Below are 25,402 nucleotides of genomic sequence, written 5' to 3' on the forward strand. Positions count from 1 at the left end.
TTCCAGAGGGAGAGCCTCCATCGTTGTGAGACTGACAGCTCTTTTCTGCATCCCAGGTGACTATGGAATTTGGGAAACCAGAGACTTCCCTGCCAATGGCAAATCAGTATAGCTATCTAGTTCTCACCCAGGAGTGCTTCACTTTTCTATGTGAACTTTCTGTTAATTTACTTTATGAGTCAATAACACCTAACCAAGTGTAGAAAATATTCATTGAGAAATCAGAACCCGTATGGAATTTTACTTTGGATCCTCCAAGCTACTACAGAATCATAAATTCCAGGTTTCTGCCCATAATCAAGAAAGAAGAGTCAAACGAGGAGAGAATTCACCAGTAGCTGCCACTCTCTGAACCTTTTCACTTCCCACTCCCTTACTTCCTCAACTTACTGTCTTTACGGGTTAATTCCCTCCCTAAGGAAATGGCAGCTTCCGTGTTCTGTTTATCATGATCCCACCGCAGACGTTCTTCAGCCAATAGGCAAGAGTTGTGAATATCTAATCAACGTAGGGATCGATTGCCTTTGACAAAACTTTTCCCATCCCTGAGTTTGTTCTAGAGCAGAATGGAGCAACAGAGCTACAAAAATATGGAAAACCAATGAACAGAAAGGTTGATGTCACTTGATTAAAATAGTATAATATTTGGAAGAAGTCATTTTTTCCAAAGCATAAATACAAGCATTAATTCTTCCTCATTATAAAGGTCTCTTTATAAAAGTTCAGAAAGTATAAAGCTATATAAAGTATATGATAGAAGGTTACCAACCCCCCCATGTAATTCTATATGCAGAGATGATGACTATTAACAATTTGGCATTTATACTCCAGTGTATAATATATAACATACTGTTCTTTAACTTACTTTTTCACTTATGAACACATTAATATTTCTAATGGGTTAATATTTCTAAAGAAATAGGATATTGCCTTGCACATGGTAAGCACTATGTAAGTATTAATTAAATTACTACTAATAAAAACAGCAAATATATCGTGCTTACTGTGTGCCAGTATTAATTCATGTAATCATTGCAAAAACCTAAGAGGTAGGTTCTATTTTTACCCCTGTTTTAGAGATGAGGAAAATGAGATTCAGAGACAGGAAACAGACCCAAGTCACATATATGGTGGAAAGTCTTAGAAATTAATACATATAGATCGATCTCATCCTTTTTAATGGTCACACAGAATTTCATCACATATTATGTCAGTCTCCTATTGATGCAAATTTAAATTATTTAAAGAACTTTACTATTATAAACAACTTTGTGATAATCTTGAGTATATACTTCTGTAAAGAATTCCCTTAGATAAATTTTTAGAAGTTAAATTATTGAGACAAATCTATACACATTTTAAAGTTTGATGGTTATTAAAAACAAAAAACATATCTACTAGGCTACACCAAATTATAAGAATAATTGCAAGTGCTGGTTTCCCACACCCTGTCAATTGTTGTTATTCTAATTGATGTTCTTTGTAAGCAATCTGTCTTTTCTTTAATAATTAACATCACCTTTTTGTCTTTGGTTCATTATGTGTTTGGTTCATTATAATGTGTCTGGGTGTGCAAATATTTCTGTATCTGCTCTTTATTTTTACTATTGGGACTTGGTGTACATCTCATACTTGAAGATTTAAGTTTTCATCAATTTTGGCAAGTTCTCAGGCATCATGCTTTTGAGTATAGCTTCTCTTATATTTCTCTATTCTCTCTTTCTATAATTTATATCCTTAATTATTTCTTTTTGTATCCTTAATTATTTCTTAAATTCAATTTCATCTTTCCCATCTCTCTGCACTGAATTCTTAATTCTGAAGAGCTGACTTCTAATATGTGAATTATCTCTTTATCTCTAATATGCCATTATTCAACCACTGAATTTTAATTTTAACCATCATCTTTTTCATTTGTTAAAATTATATTTAATTCTTTATCGGAACTGTCTTTCTTCTTCCTAATGTATCTTACTTTTTTGTTGTTCCTCCTTTTGTGTCTTTAGTTTAAACATATTTATTTTAGAGTATCTATTACATTGTGCTGTTAATCGAATTTCCTGGGGTTTAAATCCCTTTGTATATTGTGTCAGCTAATTCTCACTCAAGGCGGGTTGTTCCCTAGGGATGTGATAATTTTGTATTGTGAACTCATCCTCAGTGTGGCTTTACCTATGAAAACCCTATGTAACCTGCGTAAGGTGTTTCTTTTTTCAGCGTTTTTGTTGTTAAATTTTTGACCAGGGACTAATTAAAAAAATTTTTCTTTTAAAGAATGGTTTATTTACAATATTGTATTAGTTTAAGGTGTACAGCAAAGTGATTCAGGTTTTTTTCAGATTATATTTCATTACAGATTATTACAAGATATTGAATATAATTCCCTGTGCTATACAGTGAATCCTTGTTGCTTATCTATTTTATGTATTTTTTTGTATCTGTTAATCCCATATTCCTAATTTGTCCCTCCCTCTCTCCCTCTCCTTTTTGGTAACCATAAGTTTGTTTTCTGTGTCTGTGAATCTGTTTCTGTTGTGTATGTAGATTGATTTGTATTATTTTTTAGATTCCACATATGTCTTTGCACATATTTGTCTTTCTCTGAATGATTTACTTCACTAAGTATAATACCATCTAGGCCCATGCATGTTGCTACAAATGACAATATTTCACTTTTTTTACAGCCAGGTAATGTTCCGTTCTCTATATACCACATCTTCTTAAGCCAGTCATTTGTTTGTGGGCACTTGGGTTGTTTCCATGTCTTGGCTATTGTAAATAGTGCTGCATTGGGGTGCATGCATCTTTTTGAATTAGAGTTTTCATTTTTTCTGGATATATGCCCAGGAATGGGATTGCTGGATCATATGGTAGCTCTATTTTTAGTTTTTTAAGGAACCTTCATACTGTCTTCCATAGTGGCTGTATCAATTTACATTCCCACCAACAGTGTAGGAGGGCTCCCTTTTCTCCACACCCTCTCTAATTTATTATTTGTAGACTTTCTGATAATAGACATTCTGACCAGTATGAAGTGATACCTCATTTTGGTTTTGATTTGCATTTCTCTATTAATTAGCAATATTAAGCATCTTTTCATGTGCCTGTTGGCCATCTCTATGTCTTTTTTGGAAGACCTGGGACTAACTTTTATGTTAATTTCTCCAGTTGGGGATTCCCAGACTGGCCGTGCTGGCAGCATGAATTCAAAAGCACATCTAATTGAGATACAGTCCTGAGTGTTGGCTATTCATTCTTATGAAGAATGAATATTGGCTATTCTTATGAAGAGAAAGACAAGCCTCTGTGTTTCTATGCCAACGGGTAGCATTTTTCTGGCCTATCTTTTCACTTCAGTGGTTCTCAGCTTTATACAAGGGTATCAGCGCTAACTTCCACTTCACAGGGACCCAAGACCTTGACTTTTTCCCTTTAATAGCCTTAAAACCAATCTTCTACATTATAGAAGTGGGCACTTGTCTCATTACGTGGAGGACAGTGCCCAACCAGCTCATGATCTCACTGCTCTGCTTTTCCAATTCCTATTCATTCCTGACTTCTGAATATTTCCATTTTTTCCGTATGAGTTGTACAACTAACCCGGCATTTCTGGCTGTTTGTAGTAGGAAGATTTTCATATTATCTTGTTGGCCATGTTGCTGGAGTTCTAAGTGTGTAATCCCGGGTTTGTGTATTTAGTACCTAAAGATTCCATGAGTCATCATTTCAAGCATTCTCTTCCAATATTCACAAATCCTTTGCCCTCTTTTCTTTCCTGGCAAAACTCCCATGCTTATATCTGGCCTTTGGATTTGGCTTTCTACTTATTCCAACTTATACCTGTACCGCTGAGCAACCCTGCAGGAAAACCTGCAATGAAGCAAATTGATGCCACTCTGTATTCATAGTCCTGTTCTCTGCTGAAATCTGAATGTTCCCCAGCAAGCCTGGTTTCCCTGTGACTCATCTCCCCCATTCCCCACAGCTATTTTAAAACCTTTCCGCTCTCCTCATCCCGCTGCCCCCTTTACAGAAGTATTTTCAGAAGATAACCTTACTTCCTACTTCCGAGAGGAAATAGAGCCCATCAGAACAGAGCTTTCTCAAATTCCATCTGCCCAACTTATGAACTCATTTACACTGGCATACACCTCTTTTCTCCTTCTTCCTATTACGAGGAAGGAAGTTTCTTCTTCCTGTCTGAGTCATCATATAATTGACCACTGAAGCTGGGATATTTTTGAAAGTAAAAGAAGGACTCTATTAATAATTATTCCAGGACAACAGGTGTAAACCAGAACTGTCCTGGGCAAACTGGGACATGCGGTCACCCCCTATATAAAGTTTATTGCTGAATACATCTGTTTTGCCTTCCCAAGCACCACAGTCCCTTGAACATTCCACCTCTTTCCTGTATATTCAAATTTTCCTTCTCTCTGGGTTCCTTCTCGTTAATATTTTAACACTGTCCATGTTTTTTCTTAAACATTTCAATCTTTTAAAAAGAGAAATCATGCAAAACCACGCTTCCTATGTGCCAAAGATGCCTCCAACTACTGCTAACTTTTTTGACTCATCCCTTTTCTCTGCCAAATTTATCGAAAAAAATTGTCTGCATACACTGTCTCTCTTTTTTTCAGTTCCTGTTCTCCTTCATTCACAGAATTCTGGCTTCTTCCCCATCCCCATTCTGACATCACTCTTGACAATGTCACACATGATTCTCTCGTTTTTTAATAGAACAGACAGTATTCAGTGTTACCCCATTTCTTAGGTGCCTCTATCTGTGCAGCCTTGAGTGAATTAGTTATCCTCTGTGTTCCTCGGTTTCCTAAAATGGTACAATTATAGGCCGTTCCTCAGTGACTGTTCGTGAAAATTAAAATAAAATAATATGTGTAAAGCATTTAGGATTTTAAAATGTTAGCCATCCCGTTGCTCATCCTTTTCGAAAAACATCCATGTTTGGTCATGGTTGAGTTAGACGGTTCCATCAGTAATTTCGCATGCCACTGTCTGAATCTTTTAAGGCAAGGCGTCAGGGTAGAATATCTTTACATTGCCATTCCAGAGACCCGGCGGCCTGAGGATGGCAATCTAGAAAGGGAGCTAGCTTTACTTCTGTGTCCAAGGGTGTTTCTTTCATGTTTGTTATGGCTGCTAGGATTTAGCAAACACACTGTACTAAATCCATAACCTGGCATGCTTAACCTCATTAGAAGCTCACAATGGCAGACAAACCATATCTTTCCCTGACATATCTATTTGCCCTCAATGTAGCCCCACATCAACTAGCACTTACAGGGCTCTCATTCTGATATGCTCAAACTAATTTGCAGAGTTACCGATATAATACATAGCAAATGCGCATCTGTCCTAACTGACCGTGGCCAGCTTCATCTTTAGCCCTCACCATTGCCAAGACAGCAGGCATTTGAAGGCACGTTGGGATTCTTCCAGTGACTTCTTAGTTGCTTTTTCACCTGCTCTGAGTTGCTGGTTGAATTGGCCCTTCCTTTAAAATAGGTCGTGTTTGCATTATATCTTGTAGACATGCCTCCACTATTTCTTTAGGTGGAAGCCAATTTTTCAGAGCTTCAATAGCCAAAGCAGATTTTCTGCAAAATTTATCTTCTAATAGTAATAATTATAGTTGATACCATTTACTAAATGCATATTATATACCAGCAGCTGTGCTAAGCATGTCACATATTTTCGTGTCTATTGACTAATAAGGATTAGAATGGAGTAGAAATAGACATGTGTGCTAAAATGAGCGTCTTACCTACTGGTAGAGTAACTTTAAATGATATTATGAGCTCTCAGTACTAGCAAGTTTAATAAAATCTCTAGCATATATTAATTACTAACACAATGTACATGATCTTTTCAGTGTTTGGAAGAAGGAGAGTGTTCAGTTTTACTGATAGGCATGATACAAAACTAAATGGCAAGGCAAGACCAAACTGTGTAATTGAACTCCAACTAATGAGATCTGTGATAATTTTCTCTAGGCCAAAGCTAAACCAAATGGTTTCAATATCTTTGAAGACAGTAACCTAAACAATCAGTATTTGATGTTATAATTCAGTGGGCTCATATTTCATACCTTGAAGAGGGAAATATTTATGATATTGTACACAAATGGATAACATTGGTTCTGTATCCCTCCACATATAGTTCAAGGAAACACTGGATCTAGGCAGACATTCACTGTGTCTGAAAGTGAGACTGAGTGTGTTTGTATGTTTATTTAATTTTCACTCAATAAGTTACATCAGCTGGTTGTTGCATCTAAGCTTTTAATAGCACTGATAATTTAAAAGATATTAAATTCTAGCAGCTGTGTGAAAAATACATTCTTTTTACATCTGACAACCACTATTCCCTCCAACCTCATTCCTTTCCATGAACAGTTAATTGAAATGAGATCATTAAAGCTGTGAGAAGAAGGTCTAGCTAGGAAATAAAGATAATCTTAAAGGAGCTAATAGAAAACTGTATGATTGAGAAGGAAGAAATGTAGGAAAGGCTCGATTTTGGCCTAAGAGAAGGGTGACATCAAAGTAAGCTATGGGGAAGCTGTGAAGTCTTCCCCAGCTGAACTATAATTTGTGCCAGTGTGTGATAATCACTTTATCAATCAGATAACAGAAAAGGAAGTGATAACTCTTAGAGTCAACATTTACTGAGTTTTACAAAGCGTCAGACACTCTGCTAAATACTGCCAGTAACTTATCTCATTGAATACTCACAACAAACCCCACTTTGCAGATAAGAAAACTGAGAGCCAGAGAGGTTAAGTCTAAGGCCTGTAACAGGAGGAGCTGGGAAGAGTTTTGTACTCAGTTTACTCGCCTCGTATAGGCATGCTGGTAGTTTCTATTTTTAAGCAAAATATGTTATAATTTTAGGTCAAGAAGGAGCTGAGGACCAAATGGATAGAATCCCTAGCTCGACCTGGATTCTGATTTCTCAGTGAAGATATTTCACAACCAGTTGTTGGATTAATTGACTTAAAGGAACACTTTAAAAAACGGAAAATATTTTGACAATGTAACTCATAGAAGTAGGACCGTTTGGGGTTATACATTTTGAGCCAGTATTATATTTTTCTCAACGCTTTGTGACAATACAATTGGAAAGAAGTTACTTTTTTTCTTTTCTTGTTGATACATTTTTAAAACACGTCTTTTATGCTGAAAAACGATAAAATGAATATCTTCAAATTTATAAACAAGGGAGAATTGTCCAAGCCAAGAAGACGTTCTAAAATGATATCCTATTGTTTTAGTATTATAGTGACTTTAGTCGGTTTTGGTTAATTGATGGGCTATAGATGGAATATGACCTGTTATACAAAAGAACGTTTTTTTTCTCCTTTCAAATTTTTGAGCGTTGACCTAACGGTCTAATATCTGGAATGAATGAGGGAAATGAACTACCTACTGCCTCTCTGTTTTGCAAGCTGAAATGCTTCACAGTAGAGCGTGAGGCCCTCAGCTAGCACTGTAATGGGAAGGAACGCAGCTCCTTACCCTCAACTTCCAGCTTCGCCAACTTGGAATATGCCGTCCCGAGGCTGTTTTTTGCCACACATCGATAATGTCCTGCATCTTCCTTTTGCACATTATGAATCCTTAAACTCCCGGATTCAAGAACCGCAGTGCGGGAGTTTTCCTGCCAGGGACAGGGACATGAATTAAAAATGGCCATAGGTCTGTCAAGGACACATTTGCTATATTTCATCTAGTCATCACTATCATTCTTATCAAAAATATTATTTTAACATTTATTTGGCATTTATTATGGGTAACATACAATAATAAATGAGATAGTATAAGATTACCAAAATTAATTTTAATAACAATGCCATAAGATATAGTTATTTTTATTTTCTTTCATTATATGAGGACCCCAAGGCTTATTGGATGTCCTACATCAACAAGCCTTATTTTAGGAGTTTCTTTGATATCTAAAAATGTCACATCCAGGTCTGTTTGATTAAAAGCATTGCTTTTAACAGCCATGCTTACTGCCTATATGGTATCCTTAGGGGAATATATGTCCTTTGAAAAGTTCGAAAATTCTACAGATAATACAAAAATTGGTCTTTATAGTTAAAATGTTACATCTATCTTCTCTCTGGGGACTCTAAATTCATATAGAGCCACCCCCTGCTTTTATTGTAGAAAATATAACAAAAGGAAAGCCAGAGAATTATATAGATTACCATAAAAAATGAAAATTATTTGTTTTATTTTAAATAAAACAAAGCTAATTGATATTATGTTTTATTTCAATTAATTGACATATATCAACACCTATGTATTCCCCATGGAATACTCTGAGTAAAGTAATATGAAAAACATAATGTCTTTGACCTCACTGAGTTCACAGTTGGTAGGTTATACAAGGATGGAAAGAGACGGTGGTGATGCAGTATAGTAATTTATCAATAAATGTAGGTATAAGATACAAAGCAGTACAAAATAAGCGTGTGAATACTGCATTTCAAGTTTGACTACTGTATGTGATTGAGGTTGTTGTCAAGGTGGTTTGTTCACCAGTCTTGATGCTCTAACTTCACTCCAGAATGTTCTCATTCCTTTTCTTCCAAACCTTATTTCTCTCTCTCCTCCCAGAAACGATTTGTCAGGTCTAAAGATTGGAGCTTAGTTCCATTTTTTAAATCTCATGAGTCTCAAAGGTTCAGTGTTGAAAAATAAATGATTCAAATACCAACCAACAAAAAAGACTGTAGCTTTGCTCTGCTTTGCCTCCTTTATCATCCTTAACACTACTGGTTCCTATCTCTTTTTTCCCCTACTCAGCCCCAACTGGAATGCCTTACAATTTGCATATATGGGAACAGAAATATTAAAGTTTGGTTAAATGTTGTACATGGAAAAAAGTTTATACTAAGTTTATAAGTGTGCGACTGAGCTTGCAAAGGATTGTTGTATTTGACAATGTGTTGTATATACATGTTTTAACATAACAATCACTTACCCTGAGAGCACTGTCCCCCTTGATCCACGACACTGATGGTTTGGGATTGCCCATTGTAGTACATGGTAGAACTGCCTTTAATCCTTCTATTATTTTTATGTTTATGGGAGGACGAGTTATTTTAGGTTCTAAAGGGAAATGAAGGTTAAAAATTAAAAAGCAATATGGCTTTATTAAACTTAGAGTTTCTAAGTTTATGTTTAATTATAAATATACATTAAAAATATTCTTAGGCTTATTATAATACAGAATTCACCAAATGCTAAGACATGTTTTTAGTGGCTATCAAACAGAAATCATTTTTGAAAATTTAGGTTATCTCTGTTTTATCTTATTTGAAAAATCAGTTCATAAAACATATTAGGAGTTTATAATTATCATAGTATTCTGCACTTTTAAAATAGTTAATAAAAAGTTGATTAAAATAAACTGATAGGGGCTTCCCTGGTGGTGCAGTGGTTGAGAGTCTGCTTGCTGATGCAGGGGACACGGGTTCGTGCCCCGGTCCAGGAGAATCCCACATGCCGCGGAGCGTCTGGGCCCATGAGCCATGGCCGCTGAGCCTGCGTGTCCGGAGCCTCTGCTCCGCAGCGGGAGAGGCCACAACGGTGAGAGGCCCGCATACGGCAAAAAAAATAATAATAATAAATAAATAAAAATAAACTGATAACAATTCAACATCACGTAATTCATAGCAACAGACATGAAAACATATGAAAGTAAAGTTTTGATATAAGTTTTATTTGTATAATTCTGAGTTATGTCTACTTTCCCTTTGGTTTCCATCTTAATTTGACTATTAAGTTTGATGATTAAAAATTAGATACATTTATCCTCTAGAAAATAAATCAAATGTTACTATACTTGTAATCAGAGAAATTCTGTAATACAATTCAGAGTAACTCTACTCTGCAAAGCCAACTTGTGTATACTCTTCTGTGAAACACTCCTAAATTAATTTTTTCAGAAGAAATAGTTTATGTCAGTTAATTTTTATTCTCCAACATTGAGCTTTCAGAGGAAGACGTTATTAAATCTATCGCATAGAAGTACTGACAAGTTCAGGATGCCAGTGATTTTACTATTTGAAACATTCATAAAATAATGAAAACTACATTTATTTCCTAAGGAATCTTATGTTACAGTTACAAAGCAGAAGACTGTCTTTGCAGGAGAGACTACTGAGAAATAGATGCATTTTATTTTTTTCAGGTCATGTGCCATGATCAATTTGTTACTTTGACATAGAAGAGCAGGAAATAAGGACTTTTGCCCTTCTACTTCAATTGTGTGTGTGTGTGTGTGTGTGTGTGTGTGTGTTGGAGGGACATGGTTCGGTGGTGGTTATAAGTGATATTTGCAAAGACTGCATGGTCTATTGATTTTTTTTTTTTTTTTTTTTTTTTTTTTTTGCGGTACGCGGGCCTCTCACCACTGCGGCCTCTCCCGTTGCGGAGCACAGGCTCCGGACGCGCAGGCTCAGCGGCCATGGCTCACGGGCCCAGCCGCTCCGCGGCATGTGCAATCTTCCCGGACCGGGGCACGAACCCGTGTCCCCCACATCGGCAGGCGGACTCTCAACCACTGCGCCACCAGGGAAGCCCTGTCTATTGATTTTTAATCTAGCTATTTATTGCCATTTAGAGGTGGTATGACCCTGCAGTGTGGCAAAGATACAAGATAGGCTTTAAACATGTTACAGAAAAATATCAACGTTGTCACTTTGTCTGCGATCTAAAGCATACAGTGCTCATTCTCATCAATGACAGTGAATACCTATGCTTAGACAATGACCAGGCGCCCCAATTGTGAGTTGAGTTGTCATACAGCTATTGGCAAAAGCTTAGCTTAGGAGTTGATACATCTGTGATATAGTCAAAGAGAGTATTATTCATTCCTTCCATTGGGCTCCCTGAACTGATCCCTATGGCAAACCTGAGTCGCAGATAATGTCTTAGGCAGAAAACCTTTGCTTAAAGCAAATAACTCTTGTCTTCTCAATGAAATAGATGTCTTTGTCATCTGTTGGTGAGAGCTCAGGAGAACCTTTGCGGGCAATTGAACATTAAGAAAACTAGGAATGAACTGAGTATTGATGTGGAGTCATGGATTCCCCACCCTAAGGGAGCATGATTCAGGGGGAGCCATGAGCACTGACTAATCAGAACTGGTCATCTTGCTGAAGTGGGATGCTGGAAGTGTCCTGCTACGCCAAGACTGAACCCTTAGTTGTTGGACCATAAGGAATCTGGGGGAGGGAACTCCCGAAGGAGGTCTGAGGGTAGTTGGAGTAGCCATGGGGGTGGGGACCTCGAGGGTCTCAGGAAACAGCTCTTTAGCAAGCAGTGTGGAAGCATTGCAAAATTTTAACAGTTGGGACGGCCACACCAGTGTATAGCCACCTGAATGGGTAAGCTTTCCTAAGGAGAGAGTGGAGAGAAGAAGAGGAGAGAAGAAAAAAAGAGGATTTAGGATAGAACCAAAATCAAGAACATTTAGTGTCAGAAAAATATAAGCAGTATTCAGAGGAAAAGTAGTACCACAAAGTAGTGAAGTACTTAAATGTACTCTTTGGAATCACCCCTTCATCCTTCAGCAAAAGAGAACATCCCAACTTCCTTACTTGGTGTTCTTACTGCCCCACATGCTGAAAGAAAGCCTGCTTGTGGGTACATCCCAACCTCTTTACCCTCAGAACCCCCAGATCAGCTTCCCCACGATGTCCCACTAGCCCCACTACATACCTATTATTGTTAATCTCGGACAGCATTTATAGGTGTGACCAAACATAAAAGATTAACAGACATGTGAGAACAACCATGAACATGAAGAAAGAGAATCAAAATAAAATCAAAACTTAGCCTGAAGAAAACAGAAATAAAGCAGGTGAAAGAAGAAAATGCTTTAAAAAAGTGCATTAATAGTATCCTTAGTTGAGTGAATGTTGCATCATACACATAAAGTTGGCTATGGAGAAAAGGAGCAGTCAGGGAAAAAATAATACCTAGAAATTAAAAATACGGGTTTTTAAGATCAAAGTACAGAATATAAGGTCAGAATAGCAGAATGGTCATACTGAAGACCAAATCCATGGTATAGGAGGAAAAGCCAAATAAATCTCCTAGAAAGTAGAATATCAAGATAGATATGTAGGAAATATGAGGAGAAACAATTGGAGTGCAAAATAAAGACTTTCAGCCACACAAACATTCAGAAAATGCATCTCACGTGCTCACACTGAAAAGAAGCAGCAAAACACTTCCTCCAGCAAAACAATAACAATAAAACCGAAAGATAAAAGATGTAAGAAATAGTGATAAAGTCAACAACAAAACCTCATAATAAACTTTCCGGGTGGAACTGGATTCCACCGTGCTTTGTATGGTGCCAATATGCATGTTTCTGTGATTTTTCTCATCAGTACTGTGACATCAGAGAGGAGAAAATAAAGGTTACTTCATTACAAGGTTGAGAGTTTGCAAGCAGCAGGTGCTATAGCACAGGGGGTCATGAGATTTGAGGATGCTGGTAAGGGCTGCGAGATGATGCCACACTAGGTAGGACAGAGAGCAAAGTGAAGAGAGAATTGGATGAAGTGCCCATTGGTGGAACAGAGACCCCCCCCCCAATGGAGTTAAGGGCAGGAGAACATGACCATGATTGTGATCGTATGGAATGGGAGGAAGGGTGTGAGAAAGCTAGACTCTGTTCTTAGCTGAGAAGGAGACAGATGGAGTTTGTGCCTTCAGTTTGGAGGCAAATCCTGAGTGTGGGAAACTAGTTTCCTCATCGGACAGAGCTGGAAATAGAAATGTCCATGTTCAGGATGTGACCTACTGGGGTTTAAGATTTGAAATACAGTCCATTTCTTGGGGGTGACAAGGTCATAGATTGGGTAGACTGATAAAGAGTTAAGGCAAACATCACTGGACTTGTGAAGGTCAAGGAGCTATAGGATGAAGTGGACAGTGGCTCTGAATCATGGCTGTTGAAATCGCTTAGGATAATGGCAGGAGTAGGAATGGATAGAAATTTAGTAAATCTGGAATCAAAATCTTTGAGAAATATGGGAGAGGACCTAGAAGTGAGTAGCTGACTTGATGAATAGAGTTAGAGAGAATGTGAAAATGGCAAAAACCCTCATCAGAGGAAAGGTTTTGCACAGGAATACAAAATATAATGGCTTAAAAGCCACAATGAAACATCAGTACATGCTAGCCTTGTTGACATGAAGTGGGGAAGAAATAGCCTCCCTTTAAGCAGAAAAGTCACTCAAGTTTGAAAAGTCGCTCAAGAAAATCAAGTTTGAAACAAGGCAAAAGGGTAGGAGAAGTGTCTGCAAAGAGGTTTTAGATTAAAAGGGTGTTTGGTTGTCATGAAACTGCTTTGAAGGTATGGGGTAAAGATTCTAAAGGGAAGCTCCTGGTGAAAGATGTCAGGGTGGCGCAAATAAAGAGACATATAAAGGCATGAAAATGGGAGACGGTAGAGAACAATGAGGCTTGCCTGTAGGATGGTGGTTGATGGCAGGAATAAGAGGTGTGGGACTGTCTCAAGGTTGTGATTTGAACTTGAACTTGTCTGGCTGCCTGAACATACAGGTATGCGGGAGGCTCTATTTACTGCCTGCTTCAAAATGTTACAAGTCAGTTTTGGAATCAATGGATGATTCTCTTTCCTACTCACTCATCTTCACTTGCAGAGCTCCACAGCTCTCGGCAGCTCCTCCCACGCCATTGTTGGCTATGCAGCAGTAAATGCCGTCATCGCTGTCTTCCACGCTCAGGATGGTGAAGAGCTGACCGTTCTCCCGAATGCTGTACCGGGTGTCAAAGAGCCTGTGGGTCGCAGAGGATTATGGCAGGTTAGGGCCCCATCTGTGATGTTTTGGCTATGATTAAATGATCACACAGATGGCTTACCAATGGAGGAAGTAGACTAAAGGTAAGAGGAAATTCGATTGAGTTCTGAATAACAATAAGCTTATTTGGGAATTGAAATAAGCTTGGGAATAACAATAAGCTTATTTGGGAATTGAAAGCTGACATTATATTCTAATCTTTCCTAGGCTCCAATAATCAGAGCAGTGTTGAGTCCTTCAAAAATAACTTCAGAAGGTGATGTCTGTTGATGAGACCAAACATAAAGTTATTTATTTAGGAAAGTATATATCATTACCCAAGATATGAGTTCTGCCCCATATTTACTGGGAAGTAGCAGCTAGATAATGAAAACACACACACACACACACACACACACACACATAAGTGCGATTAGCAGAAAGGGATAAACAGATACTCACTACTGTATATAAAACAGATAAACAACAAGGACCTGCTGTATAGCACAGGGAAATATATTCAATATCTTGTAATAACCTATAAGGGAAAAGAATCTGAAAAAGAGCATGTGTGTGTGTATGTATATATGAACCGAATCTCTTTGCTGTACACCTGAAACTAATACATTGTAAATCAACTATACCTCAATTTTAAAAAATGGAAAAAAAAAGAAAGAGTTAAATATTTATAGAAGTAACTACCACTTAACTATTTGTTCATTCATTAATCAAATGTTTGTTGAGTGCCTAACAAGTGCCAGGTACAGTGCTAGTTCCTTGGGACACATAAGGAAGCAAAAAAGGTTCAAACTGTAAAAATACAGGTTTTACACATATATTATCTCACTAAATGACATGCAGTGTGAATGTTGAGAAGGAAATTAGAACAAAAGAAAGAAATTTGAGAGGAAGCATCAACCTAAAAGTGAGTTTTATGACCAAATATCCTTTACGCTAAATCCGTGTATTAGGCAGAGTAGAGCACCCCACCCCCAGCAAAGATCCATGTCTGAATCCCCAGAACCTGTGAATATGTTACCTTACAGGGCAAAAGGGATTTTGCAGATGTCAGGGATCTTAAAATAGAGTATCCTGGATTATCCAGAGGGACCCAATGTCATCATTAGGGTCCTTAAAAGATGGAAGAGGGAAGCAGGAGGATCAGAGGATGAGCTGTGACGGTGGAGGCAGAGTATGGAGTGACACAGCTGCTGGCTTTGAAAATGCAGGAAGGGGCCAAGAAGCGCAGGCAGCTCCGAGAAGCTAGGGAAGGCAAGAAATCAGACTTTCCTCTGGAGCCTCCAGAAAGCATGCAGCCCCGCCAACACCTGGATTTTCGCCCAAAGAGCCCTATTTCAGACTTCTGAACTCCGAAACTGGGAGATAGTAAATTTGTGTTTCAAGCCATGAAATGTGCGGTAATTTGTTACAGTAGAAATGGGAAAAACTAACACGACATGAAAACAAAAACTGTAAAGGGAATGGAATTTTGATTTTTCTAATTCAATGGGTGGCTCCCATCACACACTGATCTTAAAGAGGAAAAAAGGGATGGAGTAATTTTTGGTCTAATGTGACTAAGGATAATATAATCACTGGGTAGTTCATTAAATCACATCAAATAACTGAGGATAGCCATGATATTCACTCTCATGTAGTTTTTGCTTTGTATAAGTTTTCATGGAAAATATGAATATTGGAATATCTTACAGATGTGCTTGTGAACCAAGAGTCCAGCCACTCTGAAATATAAACTTCCAAGATTTATAATCTGTTGTATCACTGCTGCTTAATTCAAGTACATAAATTGCTTTTAGATTGTGAGGGACACAAGTATTTATAATTTTCAAAATGTAAATTGTTCTTCTTTTTTATTGAAGTATACTTGATTTACAATATTATATTAGTTTCAGGTGTACATAGCATAGTGATTCAGTATTTTTACAGATTATACTCCATTAAAAGTTATTACAAGATAATGGCTATGATTCCCTGTGCTATACAATATATCCTTGCTGCTCATCTATTTTCTACATAATAGTATGTATCTCTTAATCCCATATGCCTAATTTGCCCCTCCCCCATCCCTCTCCCCTTTGGTAACCACTAGTTTGTTTTCTATGTGAATCTGTTTCTGTTCTGCATATACATTCATTTGTATTACTTTTTAGATTTCATATGTAGGTGGTATCATACAGTATTTGTTGTTCCCCATCTGACTTATTTCACTAAGCATAATATTCTCTAAGTCCATGCATGTTGCTGCAAATGGCAGAATTTCATTCTTTTTTATGGCTAAGATTCCATTCTAAATATATACCACATCTTCTTTACCCATTCATCTGTTACGGACACATGGGTTGCTTCCATGTCTTGGCTATTGTAAATACTACTGCTATGAATTTGGGGTGCATATATCTTTTCAAATTAGTGTTGTCATTTTTTCTGGATATATACCCCAGAGTGGAATTGCTGGATCATATAATACTTTATTTTTAGCTTTTTAAGGAACCTCCATACTGTTTTACATAGAGGCCACACCACTTACTTTCCCATCAGTAGTGTACAAGGGTTTCATTTTCTGCACACCCCCTCCAACATTTGTTATTTGTAGACTTATGATAGCTGACTGGTGAGAGGTGATATCTTATTGTTGTTTTTTCTAATAATTAGTGATGTTGAGCATCTTTTTGTGTGCCTGTTTGCCATCTGTATGTCTTCTTTGGAAGGATGTCTATTCAGGCCTTTTGCCCATTTTTTGATTGGATTGTTTGGTTTTCTTTTTGATACTGAGTTGTATGAGCTGTTTATATATTTTGGATATTAACCCCTTACTGGTCATATCATTCGCAAATATTTTCTCCCATTCTGCAGCTTGTCTTTTTGTTTTGTTGTTATTTTCCCTTGCTGTGCAAAAGCTTTCAAGTTTAATTAGGTCCTATTTGTTTATTTTTGCTTTTATTTCTTTTGCCTTAGGAGACAGATTCAAAAACATATTGCTATGATTTATGTCAAAGAGAAATTTTTCAGAACTGTTTTAGATTTATAGAAAAATTGGAAAGGTAGTATAGAGAATTCACATATACCCCCTACATCCAGTTTCCCACATCTTAGGTAAGTATGGTACATTTGTTACAGGTAATGAATCACTATTGATACATTATTAACTAAAGTCATAGTTTATTCAGATTTGTTTTGTTTTTACCTAATGTCTTTTTCTGTCGCATAATCTCTTCCAGGCTACTACATTTAATTTATTTGTCCCATTTCCTTAGGCTCCTTCTAGCTTTGACATTTTCTATGACTTTCCTTGCTTTTGATGACTTGACAGTTTTGAAGAGTACTGGTCAAATATTTTGTAGGATGCTCCTCTATTGGAATTTGTCATATGCTTTTATCATGATTAAATTGGGTTTATAGCTTTGGGGAGGAAGACCACAGGTAGAGTGCCATTTCGTCACATCATAACAAGGGTACTACTATCAATATAATTTCTCACTATTGATATTGACCTTTATCACCTGGCTGAGGTAATGCTTGTCGAGTATCTCCTGTGTAAAGTTATTCATTATTCCTCAAGAAGCACTCAATTGTATTTTCAAAACATAATTTCTTCCTATTTCACATATCCTTTGACTAACAACTATCTGAACCTCTTGCTCCATTTATTTCTTATTTATTTGTAACATATTTTTGCCATACAATAAAGGGAAGGTTTAAATTTATTAAAAGTAATTTTATTCATAGTATTATAAGCCAAGTTAGAATATTTATGGTTTCCTGAACCAGACTTATAATGTTGATTTTCTTTGCATGATTTGTCATTGGTTGTCCATTTCTTCATCTACTTACAATATTGGGAGATAAACACATGAGAGGATTATAGGGCAATATTTTTCAAAGTTATTTGACAACGTAGGCAACAAACTTCCTTCTTGGACAAGTTAAAAGATGATGATGGGGAGAGTAGTCTTTGAATATGGACTTTTGAATACTGAATGCTATCTAACAACTATTATAATTTCAAAGTAGAGAAGAATATAAATAATATCCCAATATATAAGCAACAGTAATATATTACATCATGTTGTAATATAAAACTATTTATAACTTCTACCATAATAGTGTCACAGGTACTTTATTACCACTGTTATTCATGATGTATATTAAATGAGGTTTTCCTGTATTGTTTAGGAATAGTCAACTTTATTATAGAAGACAAAAACATAAGATGGATAAAACTCATAAAAAGTGTTAAGCATATAAATTGTAAAGCTAATAACTTATGAGATACTGGTAAAATGACTTGTAAGTAGAGATAAAAAGTAAGCTACTGACTTATGAAATATAGGCAGAATTGATAAATTGTGTTGAATATAGGTAGTAAATAAAATTGCCACCTACTAAACGTAGATGGAATAAATTAAAAATATGATGGAACAAAGAAGAGCATTATTTATGGTAGGAAGAGATGGAAAGACAAGTTCATAATTCTGCCACCTCTAGACTGACAACTTTGTCACCTTGAAAACAACCACCCACTGGTGATATGCAGTATGGCCCCATTATGGTCCCATGAGCTGTATCCAGGAAACACAGTTAAAATCCATGGCTGTTGAGCAGGCTAATTGACAAGCTCCGGCCAGGTATATTTATCCCTGCATCCCTCCAACAGGGCAAATATATATCATTGGCTTCAGGAACCCTCCACCTGTGGGCCCTTGCTCAACCTCAACTCTGTTTCTTGTAAGAACACCACAGTGGGGACATCTGAGGCACAGGGAAGAGAGACTGGACATATAAACATTAAGTAAACCAAGATTCCTAAGTATATTAACTTGCCCTATTTCTTTCCCCCTGTTTCTATCTATGTATTTTATTAACATTGCTATTGGGGTAAAATTGCTTTCCAATGTTTTGTTAGTTTCTGCTGTATAACAAAGTGAATCAGCTATATGTATACATATATCCCCATATCCCCTCCCTCTTGCATCTCCCTCCCACCCTCCCTATCCCACCCCTCTAGGTGGTCACAAAGCAGCGAGCTGATCTCCCCGTGTGATGCAGTTGCTTCCCACTAGCTACCTATTTAACATTTGGTGGTGTATATAGGTCAATACTACTCTCTCACTTCGTCCCAGCTTACCCTTCCCCCTCCCCATGTCCTCATGTCCATTCTCTACATCTGTGTCTTTATTCCTGTCCTTTCCTTAGGTTCATAAAAACCATTTTTCTTTTTTTTTTTTTAGATTCCGTATATATATGTTAGCATATGGTATTTGTTTTTCTCTTTCTGACTTACTTCACTCTGTATGAGAGACGCTAGGTCCATCCACCTCACTACAAATAACTCAATTTCATTTCTTTTTATGGCTGAGTAATATTCCATTGTATATATGTGCCACATCTTCTTCATCCATTCATCTGTCGATGGACACCTAGGTTGCTTCCATGTCCTGGCTGTTGTAAATAGTGCTGCAATGAACATTGTGGTACATGACTCTTTTTGAATTATGGTTTTCTCAGGGTATATACCCAGAAGTGGGATTGCTGGGTCATATGGTAGTTCTATTTTTAGTTTTATAAGGAACCTCCATACTGTTCTCCATAGTGTCTGTATCAATTTACATTCCCACCAACAGTGCAAGAGGGTTGCCTTTTTTCCACACCCTCCCCAGCATTTATTGTTTGTAGATTTTTTGATGATGGCCATTCTGACTAGTGTGAGGTGATACCTCACTGTAGTTTTTTTTTTTTTTTTTTTTTTTTTTTGCGGTACGCGGGCCTCTCACTGTTGTGGCCTCTCCCGTTGCTGAGCACAGGCTCTGGACGCGCAGGCTCAGCGGCCATGGCTCACAGGCCTAGCCACTCCGCGGCATGTGGGATCTTCCCAGACTGGGGCACGAACCCGCGTCCCCTGCATCGGCAGGCGGACTCTCAACCACTGTGCTACCAGGGAAGCTCCTCACTGTAGTTTTGGTTTGCATTTCTCTAATGATTAGTGATGTTGAGCATCCTTTCATGTGTTTGTTGGAAATCTGTATATCTTCTTTGGAGAAATGTCTGTTTAGGTCTTCTGCCCATTTTTGGATAGGGTTGTTTGTTTTATTGATACTGAATTGCATGAGCTACTTGTATATTTTGGAGATTAATCCTTTGTCAGTTGCTTCGTTTGCAAATATTTTCTATCATTCTGAAGGTTGTCTTTTCATCTTGTTTATGGTTTCCTTTGCTGTGCAAAAGCTTTTAAGTTTATTAGGTCCCATTTGTTTATTTTTGTTTTTATTTCCATTTCTCAAGGAGGTGGGTAAAAATGTTCTTGCTGTGATTTATGTCAAAGAGTGTTCTTCCTATGTTTTCCTCTAAGAGTTTGATAGTGTCTGGCCTTACATTTAGGTCTTCAATCCATTTTGGGTTTATTTTTGTGCATGGTGTTAGGGAGTGTTCTAATTTCATTCTTTTACATGTAGCTGTCCAGTTTTCCCAGCACCACTTATTGAAGAGCCTGTCTTTTCTCCACTGTATATTCTTGCCTCCTTTATCAAAGATAAGGTGACCATATGTGCGTGGGTTTATCTCTGGGCTTTCTATCCTGTTCCATTGATCTATATTTCTGTTTTTGTTCCAGTACCATACTGTCTTGATTACTGTAGCTCTGTAGTATAGTCTGAAGTCAGGGAGCCTGATTCCTCCAGCTCCATTTTTCTTTCTCAAGATTGCTTTGGCTATTCGGGGTCTTTTGTGTTTCCATACAAATTGTGAAAGTTTTTGTTCTAGTTCTGTGAAAAATGCCATTGGTAGTTTGATAGAGATTGCATTGGATCTGTAGATTGCTTTGGGTACCATAGCCATTTTCACAATGCTGATTCCTCCAATCCAAGAACATGGTATATCTCTCCATCTGTTTGTATCATCTTTAATTTCTTTCATCAGTGTTTTATAGTTTTCTGCATACAGGTCTTTTGTTTCCTTAGATAGGTTTATTCTCTTTCATATTTTCATCATTAGTGTATAGGAATGCAAGGGATTTCTGTGCATTAATTTTGTATCCTGCTACTTTACCAAATTCATTGATTAGCTCTAGTAGTTTTCTGGTAGCATCTTTAGGATTCTCTCTGTATAGTATCATGTCATCTGTAAACAGTGACAGCCCTACTTCTTTTCTGATGTGGATTCCTTTTATTTCTTTTTCTTCTGATTGCTGTGGCTAAAACTTCCAAAACTATGTTGAATAACAGTGGTGAGAGTGGGCAACCTTGTCTTGTTCCTGATCTTAGAAGAAATGGTTTCAGTTTTTCACCACTGAGAACAATGTTGGCTGTGGGCTTGTCATATATGGCCTTTATTAGGTTGAGGTAAGTTCCCTCTCTGCCTATGTTCTGGAGGGTTTTTTATCATAAATCTGTGTTGCGTTTTGTCAAAAGCTTCTTCTGCATCTATTGAGATGATCATATGGTTTTTATCCTTCAGTTTGTTAATATGGTGTATCACATTGCTTGATTTGCGTATATTGAAGAATCCTTGCATTCCTGGGATAAACCCCACTTGATCATGGTGTATGATCCTTTTAATGTGCTGTTGGATTCTGTTTGCTAGTATTTTGTTGAGGATTTTTTGCATCTATATTCATCAGTGATATTGGCCTGTAGTTTTCTTTTTATGTGACATCTTTGTCTGGTTTTGGTATTAGGGTGAGGGTGGCCTCTTAGAATGAGTTTGGGAGTGTTCCTCCCTCTGCTATATTTTGGAATAGTTTGAGAAGGATAGGTGTTAGCTCTTCTCTAAATGTTTGATAGAATTCGCCTCTGAAGCCATCTGGTCCTGGGCTTTTGTGTGTTGGAAGATTTGTAATCACAGTTTCAATTTCAGTGCTTGTGATTGGTCTGTTTATATTTTCTGTTTCTTCCTGGTTCAGTATTGGAAGGTTGTGCTTTGCTAAGAATTTGTCCATTTCTTCTAGGTTTTCCATTTTATTGGCATACAGTTGCTTGTAGTAATCTCTCATGATCCTTTGTATTTCTGCAGTGTCAGTTGTTACTTCTCCTTTTTCATTTCTAATTGTGTTGATTTGAGTCTTCTCCCTTTTTTTTCCTTGATGAATCTGGCTAGTGGTTTATCAATTTTGTTTATCTTTTCAAAGAACCAGCTTTTAGTTTTATTGATCTTTGCTGTTGTTTCCTTCATTTCTTTTTCATTTATTTCTGATCTTATCTTTATGATTTCTTTCCTTCTGTTAACTTTGGGGATTTTTTGTTCTTCTTTCTCTAATTGCTTTAGGTGTAAGGTGAGGTTGTTTATTTGATATGTTTCTAGTTTCTTTAGGTCAGATTGTATTGCTATAAACTTCCCTCTTAGAACTGCTTTTGCTGCATCCCATAGGTTTTGGATTGTCATGTTTTCATTGTCATCTGTTTCTAGGTATTTTTTGATTTCCTCTTTGATTTCTTCAGTGATCACTTCGTTATTAAGTAGTGTATTGTTTAGCCTCCATGTGTTTGTATTTTTTACAGTTTTTTTCCTGTGAATGATATCTAGTCTCATAGCATTGTGGTCAGAAAAGATACTTGATACGATTTCAATTTTCTTAAATTTACCAAGGCTTGATTTGTGACCCAAAATATGGTCTATCCTGGAGAATGTTCCATAAGCACTTGAGAAGAAAGTCTTTTCTGTTGTTTTTGGATGGAATGTCCTATAAAAATCAATTAAGTCCCTCTTATTTAATGTGTCATTTAAAGCTTGTGTTTCCTTATTCATTTTCATTTTGGATGATCTGTCCATTGGTGAAAGTGGGGTGTTAAAGTCCCCTACTATGATTGTGTTACTGTTGATTTCCCCTTTTATGGCTGTTAGCATTAGCCTTATGTATTGAGGTGCTCCTATGTTGGGTGCATAAGTATTTACCATTGTTATATCTTCTTCTTGGATTGATGCCTTGATCATTCTGTAGTGTCCTTCTTTTCTCTTGTAAAAGTCTTTGTTTTAAAGTCTATATTGTCTGATATGAGAATTGCTACTCCAGCTTTCTTTTGATTGGCATTTGCATGGAATATCTTTTTCCATCCCCTCACTTTCAGTCTGTATGTGCCCCTAGGTATGAAGTGGGTCTCTTGTAGATAGCACATAATGGGTCTTGTTTCTGTATCCATTCAGCCAGTCTTCATCTTTTGGTTGGAGCATTTAATCCATTTATATTTAAGGTAATTATCAATGTATATGTTCCTATTACCATTTTCTTAACTGTTTTGGGTTTGTTTTTCTAGGCCTTTTCCTTCTCTGGTGTTTCCTGCCTAGAGAAGTTTCTTTAGCATGTGCTGTAAAGCTGGTTTGCTGGTGCTGAATTCTCTTAGCTTTTACTTGTCTGTAAAGGTTTTAATTTCTCCATCGAATCTGAATGAGATCCTTGCTGGGTAGAGTAATCTTGGTTGTAGGTTTTTCCCTGTCATCACTTTAAATATGTCCTGCCACTCCCTTCTGGCTTGCAGAGTTTCTGCTGAAAGGTCAGCTGTTAATGTTATGCATATTCCCTTTATGTTATTTGTTGCTTTTCCCTTGCTGCTTTTAATATTTTTTCTTTGTATTTAATTTTTGATAGTTTGATTAATATGTGTCTTGGCGTGTGTCTCCTTGGATTTACCCTGTATGGGACTCTCTGTGCTTCCTGGACTTGATTGACTATTTCCTTTCCCATGTTAGGGAAGTTCTCAACTATAATCTCTTAAAATATTTTCTCAGACACTTTCTTTTTCTCTTCTTCTTCTGGGACCCTATCATTTGAATGTTGGAGCATTTAATGTTGTCCCAGAGGTCTCTGAGACTGTCCTCAGTTCTTTTTATTTGTTTTTTCTTACTTTGCTCTGCAGTAGTTATTTCCACTATTTTATCTTCCAGGTCACTTATCCATTCTTCTGCCTCAGTTATTCTGCTATTGATTCCTTCTAGAGAATTTTTAATTTCATTTATTGTGTTGTTCATCAGTGTTTGTTTGCTCTTTAGTACTTCTAGTTCCTTGTTAAATGTTTCTTGTATTTTCTCTGTTCTATTTCCAAGATTTTGGATCATCTTTACTATCATTACTCTGAATTCTTTTTCAGGCAGACTGCCTATTTCCTCTTCATTTGTTTGGTCTGGTGGGTTTCTACCTTGCTCCTTCATCTGCTGCATATTTCTCTGTCTTCTCACTTTGCTTAACTTACTGTGTTTGGGGTTTCCTTTCCACAGGCTGCAGTTTTGTAGCTCCCATTGCTTTTGGTGTCTGCCCCCAGTCGGTAAGGTTGGTTCAGTGACTTGTGTAGGCTTCCTGGTGGAGGGGACTGGTGCCTGTGTTCTGATGGATGGGGCTCGATCTTGTCTTTCTGTTGGGCAGGGCTGCATCCAGCGGTGAGTTTTGGGGTGTCGTTAACTTAGTGTGATTTTAGGCAGCCTCCCTGCTAATGGGTGTGCTTGTGTTCCTGTCTTGCTAGTTGTTTGGCATGGGGTATCCAGACTGGAGCTTGCTGGCCATTGGGTGGAGCTGGGTCTTAGCATTGAGACAGAGATCTCTGGGAGACCTCTCACCAATTGATATTACATGGGGCCTGGAGGTCTCTGGTGGTCCAGTGTCCTGAACTCAGCACAACAGGCCAGAGCACCAAGACCCTGTCAGCCACACGGCTTAGGGAAGCCTTCAGCCAAACAGAAACATCGTGAACAGAGCGCACACCTATGGAAACCCTCTGGTAGTTTCCATTCCTTTCTCTATCCATGTCTTTTAAATTTATTTAATAAACTGTATTTCAGGCATCTTAATTTGGTCTGTGAGCTTTCCTATTCCAGGACTTCTGGGATAGCGTGCCTGGTAGAGTACTTGAAGGCTTCTGCAGCCCAGGGTAGTTTTCCACATTACAACATATATAGTAGAAGGAAATGATAAATTTCAATTGGAGCTTAGTGAAAACAAAGATGTAATTTTTCCCCATCCAAGTTCATGGATGTGGAGTTCAAGTTCCAGTTTGTGGAGGAGTTAAATGCTCTAGTCCTAAGGCAAGCTCTGTGGCCTGCTAGAAAGCCAGTGGTTACATTTGTTACAGATTTTTAGAGTATTTTTGATCAGATAGCTATTGTAATGGGGAAAGGATAGCCTAACCTTTATGTGCCAAGTAGAAATTTTATCTGTTTGAGAGGCTACCTCACTATATACATCAGGAGTCCTTTCTGACTTTCAAAAGAAAAAGTCATGGTCACCTAGAGGTCAGATTCCTAGACCACATGCATCACTTGATTGGGATATTAGAAGTACAAGAAATGAGGCTGGTCCCTATTAACTCCCCAGAGTGTCCTGGAACATGTACCCCCAGAATTAGGATATCATGATGTTTCCTAATTACTGTGAAACTTCTTCTAGGTCCTAACCTGGGATCCATGAAATAACCCTGACTTCCCCATATCAGTTAAATCACTTTATGTTGGGCAATTCTCTCAACCTCACTGAAGTTCAGATCTTACATTTATAAAATGAGGAAATTTGCATTTTACGTATTCTAGAAGGTGAACTTTAGTACTGCCAGAGCT

At 37.4% G+C, this 25,402-nt stretch overlaps 1 protein-coding gene across 6 annotated transcripts in view; it reads right to left on the reverse strand.

Annotated features, from left to right (window-relative positions):
- Positions 1-25,402, reverse strand: part of MUSK (muscle associated receptor tyrosine kinase) — a gene marked incomplete at its 5' end in the record, with an annotated part of 91,871 nt that overhangs the window by 55,165 nt on the left and 11,304 nt on the right. For all 6 annotated transcript variants that reach the window (XM_082842804.1, XM_082842803.1, XM_082842806.1 and 3 more), the window contains 3 exons: positions 7,539-7,680; positions 9,013-9,140; positions 13,699-13,850. In XM_082842804.1, the coding sequence (XP_082698930.1) occupies positions 7,539-7,680; positions 9,013-9,140; positions 13,699-13,850 (422 nt within the window). The remainder of the gene's footprint in view (positions 1-7,538; positions 7,681-9,012; positions 9,141-13,698; positions 13,851-25,402) is intronic.

This window comes from Leucopleurus acutus (assembly GCF_964270905.1).
Source record: "Leucopleurus acutus genome assembly, chromosome: 7".
NCBI classification, from domain to species: Eukaryota; Metazoa; Chordata; class Mammalia; order Artiodactyla; family Delphinidae; genus Leucopleurus; species Leucopleurus acutus.